The sequence below is a fragment of the Papaver somniferum genome, chromosome 3 (assembly GCF_003573695.1).
Source record: "Papaver somniferum cultivar HN1 chromosome 3, ASM357369v1, whole genome shotgun sequence".
In the NCBI taxonomy this organism is placed as follows: Eukaryota; Viridiplantae; Streptophyta; class Magnoliopsida; order Ranunculales; family Papaveraceae; genus Papaver; species Papaver somniferum.
Window position 1 is genome coordinate 179102943 of NC_039360.1, and position 5976 is coordinate 179108918.

At 36.0% G+C, this 5976-nt stretch overlaps 1 protein-coding gene across 1 annotated transcript; it reads left to right on the top strand.

The window, feature by feature from the left end:
• Positions 1–2970: 2970 nt before the first annotated feature.
• Positions 2971–5765, top strand: LOC113358160. Its single transcript, XM_026601692.1, has 3 exons — positions 2971–3312; positions 3489–3913; positions 4154–5765. The coding sequence occupies exons 1-3, from the start codon at positions 3232–3234 to the stop codon at positions 5445–5447; spliced, it is 1800 nt and encodes a 599-aa protein (XP_026457477.1). The 5' UTR covers positions 2971–3231; the 3' UTR covers positions 5448–5765.
• The last annotated feature ends 211 nt before the right edge of the window (positions 5766–5976 follow it).

The window sequence follows — 5976 nt, forward strand, 5'->3', positions numbered from 1 at the left end:
TGATATCCTTTACCAAAAATGCAGCTAGTCATAGAATAGTTGGTGAATGGTTTGGTAGTCTTTCTTCCTGTATTTGTCGATCAGGGAGAGTTAAAAATGAGAATTTAACAGGGAAGGCAAGATTAACACAAGAAATATTCGACGCGATGTTACCTTTTAGCTGAAATGTAATGCACCTTCGGAAGAAATTGGAAAAACTTATTAATCTTATGCTAATTTACCTGGAAAAATTGGGATATACCCAGATTAATTGGGGTAATACCTAATAAAATAAAATCTGGATCATTATGAAGTAAAACACAACACCCCTTAACCAGTTATTTTCATAGTGCCTAATCTACCCTTGCTTAATCAAAACTAATATTGTGTTTAGGTTAATTAATTAAGTTAGTTAATTAGTTGAATTAAAATTCTCAAATTAGGTATTGTTTGGATTTAACTCATGGATTGTGTTATGATTTTTGAGGATAATTTTTTTTTGAGATTCTTTTTTTGTAATGGAAATGAAACCATACTAGCCAAACACATCTACAAAGGGGATTGAAAAGCTGCTGAGTGATTTCATACTCAAAATTATAGAAGGAATCAACACTTTCAATTCTAAAAATATGAAAAGTCGACAAGGTCGACAAAAAAATACCATGCCGACTATAGGATTTTTGACATACAGAGAAAGGTGTTACAAATGCATGATTAGCGGGCAAGGTATAATTTCATAACCTGTCGCCGACTAAACTATAGTCGTCAAGGTATAAGGATAAATACTGTGACGACCCTGTAAATGCTAATTTCAGAGATGAAAATTCGTCACGATATTCAACCTAGGAAGATAATGCCTAATACTAGTCGGCAAGGTCGGCAAAAAGATGCCCTGCCGACTTTTAATAAAAATGTGGAATCATAAGGGGTTTGAGATTAGGTACAAAATCATACCCAATTTCAAAACCCGTATGTTTTTTTTTCTTTTTTCTTTCCCTGTAATAATATTATGGAATGAATTAAATAGCCTAAATTAGGACTCATACACAGCCTTAGTTGGTAACCGAGCGACAAGCTGGGCACCAACATCTTTCTGAATAGCAACTCCTAACCTATGAAAAATAAAAATGCCTAGACCACTACCAGCATCATTACTAACTAAACAGTTCTTTAAACGCTTAAAAAAACAAAGCAACTCCTCTCAAGCTCTCCCAAAGTGGTGAAAGCTAAAACGCCCAAACCATACCCATTTGAAGTACAATCATCGAAGTATTTAGTACGTTTACGCACAATTGCTTTCGAAATGGCTTGACCTGGGACGAAAGAACGAACCCCCTCACCTGTGAAGGGCGATACACCGGTGACATCCATGCAACTTTGGATACCTCAAGCGTATCACCAATGATAGTACCATCATCAAGATACTAGGCGTGTAAGTCCATCTTGCAACAAAAAGTGATGGACTTTACGAGCGGGTGAAGTGTCAGAGCAATTACAAGGAATAAAAGAAATATATACTTTTATTAATCCATAAAATAAATATGATCAAAATTACAAGGAATGGCGGACAGCCTAGCAACAAGCTGAGCGCCAATACCCTTTTGAATAACAATCCCTAGCCTATAAAAAAGAGAATTTCCTAGCTTGAAATTGGCGTCATGCCTAGCCATGCAATTCCTCAACCTCTTAAGAAAAGAAATTATATCCGCACCGAGCTCACCTAAAGTGGAAAAGGCCAAAACACCAAACCCATAACCATGCAAATAGCATTTTTCCAAATACTTGTTGTTTTTACGAGTGATAGCAGCCGAGATAGCATGCCCTGGGGTAAGATTTTTCCAAATATATTATTCTAATTTTTTTTTTAAAACTTTTATTATCAATATTTAACCGTTGGGAAGCCTAGCAACAAGCTGGGCTCCAACACCTTTTTGGATTACAATCCCTAATCTATGAAAGAAAAAAATGTTCTTCTTAGCATTAGCAACAAATCTAAATACATAATTCTGCAACCTCTTCAAGAATTCAATAGTGTCTTCTCCCAATTCGCCTAGTGTCGAAAAAGCCAAGATACCGAACCCGTGCCCATGTGACTTGCAGATGTCAAGGTATTTAGCACGTTTACGTGCAACCGCATTAGCTATAGCAAGACCGGGACGGAAAGTACGAACACCTCCACCCGTAAAGGGGAAACCCCTGTAACGTCAAAACACATGTACCTGCCATTGTCCCAGTTATATACTAGGATATCAGCGGGCCTCAATGCACACCGTTTTTGTTTCGTTTTGATTCTATTTTTTTTATTTCATCATGTATGGTTAGATTTTTAAAGAAATTTTTAAAAGTTGTTCGATAGGTTTTAGTTTTAAGGTTGAATTCATGAATTAAAAATAAAGGCAATTTAGTCTTTTAACGTTTTTTAGACACCCCTTAACAAACTATCTTGGATGGATTTAAGATTGATATACTCCGATTAATCCAGATATATCCCAATTTGGCCGGGCTAAATTATACTCCTTTGGTGATTTCATTTTGTTTGCAAGGCAAATGTTTTTGATTGCACTTTCACTTCTCAAAAAAATGATAAGGAGAAAACGGTAAAACAGTACGATGATCGTCGATCGACTACGCAAAAACGAAACATTATTATTCGCAGCAGCATCGTCTCTTTACCCAAATTTTATAACTTATTGCTTTTTGGTGTGTCGAACTTGATATTTGCACCCACCTTATCTTTTTCCAAGTAATTGAAATGTGAATTTACTCGTGGTGTGGGCCCCCGTCATCTTCTCTCTCCTCCCCCTCACCGCCTATCTCAAGTCGCTATTCAAATACTTACCTACAGTCACCCACTCTTTGTAATACTAGTAATATTCTCAATACAATTTTTTTTTTTTTTTAATAAAAACGAAAAATTCAAAAAATTATTTATAGGATGAGCAGTAGAGTAGTAGTAGGCTGCTAGATGAGAGAGACAGAGAGGGGGTAGCGTGTGAGTTGGTGTTTTAGAAAGAGAGAATTGCCAGCAAAGAATTTCAAGGATTTTCAGAGTCAAAGCTGGCATTTTTTATTTTAGAAAATTCAAAGAAAATTTGAGTTCATTTTTTTACTCTTTCATATTTCAAAGCATATGGGTTTATAAGCTTCAGTTTTTCTTTGCTTCCTCCTCCCTCTGTTCTATCTCTCCCTTTCTCTCTGTATCTCTCCCTCTCTCTTCTTTCATGGTTATTTGAGTGAAAAATCAAGGGTTTAATGATTTACATTGAAGTTATGTCTACTTCTCCTACTTTAGTTTGTGGTGAGAAGAAACATTGGTGGCTCACCAACAGAAAGGTACCATTCTTTGGGATTTTCATGCTTTTTTTTTTAATCAGGATGTGATTTTGATTCTATTTTGGTTGATGAAATGTATTTATAGATAGTGATATTGGGGGTTTTCTATGTTTTTGATTTGTTATGAAAACTGTTTGATTACTGTACTCACTGAGTTATTTTGTTTGGTTTTACAGATTGTTGATAAATATGTAAAAGATGCTAGAGTACTGATAGCAACACAAGAATACTCAGAGATTTCATCGGCACTAAATCTACTCGATGCAGCATTAGCATTATCACCACGATTTGAAACAGCTCTCGAATTAAAAGCACGATCTCTACTTTATCTTCGTAGATTTAAAGAAGTTGCAGACATGCTTCAAGAATATATTCCAAGTTATAAAATGGTTTCAGAAGAATCATCTCATTCATCTGATTTGAACGCTTCTTCACAGCAATTATCTAGAGAGAGAGTTAAGTTATTGTCTGGTGATAATTCTTCATCGTCAGATTCCTATGAGAAAGAGTACCCTTCTTTCAAATGCTTCTCTGTATCAGATCTTAAGAAGAAAGTCATGGCTGGCTTGTACAAAAACTGTGAAAAAGAAGGGCAATGGAGGTAAAATTTCTATCTTTCTTGTGCAACCTTTTTTAGATATTATGATTGTAGATTACAATGTTCATTGCTTTAAGTGAATTCAGCCTTGGGTTTTGCTTAACTTTGACTCTTAATCCCATTAAATGATTGTGAAAATTTGGTCAGAATTAGTCTACCATCATTTATAATTTCTGTGAATTGTGTCTTAAAAGGTCAAGATATTTGAGCATTTCTGATTTTGGTCATTTTTCAACAATGCAGATACTTGGTATTAGGGCAAGCTTGTTGTCATCTTGGACTAATGGAAGATGCAATGGTGCTTCTTCAAACCGGTAAACGTCTTGCTTCGGCAGCGTTCCGTAAAGAGAGTGTTTGTTGGTCTGAAGATAGTTTTGCTTTTACAAATATTCCTCTTTGCAGTGATATGAACAACAACAATCATCTTGCAAATCCGCCGCCATCAGAATCAGAAAGTATTACTCAGATTCTAGCTCATATTAAACTTCTTCTCCGGCGAAAAACTGCTGCCCACGCGGCACTTGATGCAGGTATATACTCTGAAGCTATTCGTCATTTCTCAAAAATCCTTGATGGTCGTCGAGGAACACCACAAGGGTTTCTTTCGGATTGTTATGTTCATAGAGCTCAAGCATATAAGTTTGCTGGTCGGTTTGCTGAAGCAATTGCTGATTGCAATAGAACTTTGGCACTTGATCCAACCAATATTCAAGCTTTAACCATTAGGGCTAGCATTCTTGAGACAATTCGATGTTTACCGGATTGTCTTCGTGATCTTGAACATTTGAAGCTTCTTTATGATTCAATTTTACGGGATAGAAAACTACCTGGGCCTAACTGGAAGCGACACAATGTTAGGTACCGAGATGTACCTAGTAATCTTCGAGCATTAACAACTAAGATCCAAGAACTGAGACAAAGAGTTGGATCAGGCGAAACAAGTAATATAGATTATTATTCATTGATTGGATTGAGAAGAGGTTGTTCAAGATCAGAACTAGAACGAGCACATTTACTTCTTTGTTTGAAGCATAGACCGGATAAATCTACAAATTTTGTTGATCGATGTGAATTCGTCGATGACCGTGACCTTGATACCGTTAGGGATCAAGCGAGAATGTCAGCATTATTACTCTACAGATTACTGCAAAAGGGATATTCAAGTGTAATGGCTACAATTATGGATGAAGCAGCAGTTGAGAAACAGCGTCAAAAGACTCAAGCAGCATTACAACCTGCGGCATTACAAGCACAAGCTCAAGTTCAACAAACACCACAACAAGTTCACCAAGTTACAATGTCTGAATCTAAACTAGACGGGGAATTACAAAAACAAGTTCTATCATCATCGGCATCTACAAACAGTTGTTCTTCACCAGATTACAACTTAAATTTACAAGAGAAGAAATCAGCAGCAGCTGCAGCAGCAGTTTTCCAAGGAGTCTTTTGCAGAGATATTGCAGTTGTTGGAAACCTATTATCTCAAGCCAATTTTAGTCGTCCAATCCCCGTCAAATATGAAGCATTGAGTTGCTGATTAATAATCAAGTCCTCTATCAAATTTCAATACCGGAAAGAAATCTGATTTCGTCACACCTTGTACAAATTTTTTCAAACCAAAAAAAAACCCGGGAAATTTTGTTGCGCCTTTGCCATTCCTACGACCACCAATCACTAAAACCTCCGGTAGGAGACCTATGTAGTTAAGAACCCTTTGTTAGTTACTGCTACTGTTGTTATTTTTCACTCTATGTAGATGCCACAAACCCTTGTACTCCTTTTCTACTACTACTGCAATGTTTGATTGTAGCTTCTTTTTTTTTAATGAGAAAAAAGTTTCTTTCTTTCTTGGTCATCCATTAATGTTGTGCATTTATTTGATCAGAGTAGGGTTGGTAATCTTTTCTTCCTTCCTTATTACTTCAATGTCAGTATCTCTGAATCTCTTATCTCTAATTCTAGTGATTGACTGGGAAAAAGTATGATTTTTTTTTATCCAAAACATGGATTTTTTAAGCAAGAAAAAAAACAGTTATGAAAACTTAAATTGCAATTTCTGGAAATGT

Coding starts and splice junctions, on each gene's coding strand:
- LOC113358160 (XM_026601692.1), top strand. CDS start 3,232: ATGATTTACATTGAAGTTATGTCTACTTCTCCTACTTTAGTTTGTGGT. Junction 3,313..3,488: donor GGTGGCTCACCAACAGAAAG/GTACCATTCTTT, acceptor TTGGTTTTACAG/ATTGTTGATAAATATGTAAA. Junction 3,914..4,153: donor GAAAAAGAAGGGCAATGGAG/GTAAAATTTCTA, acceptor TCAACAATGCAG/ATACTTGGTATTAGGGCAAG.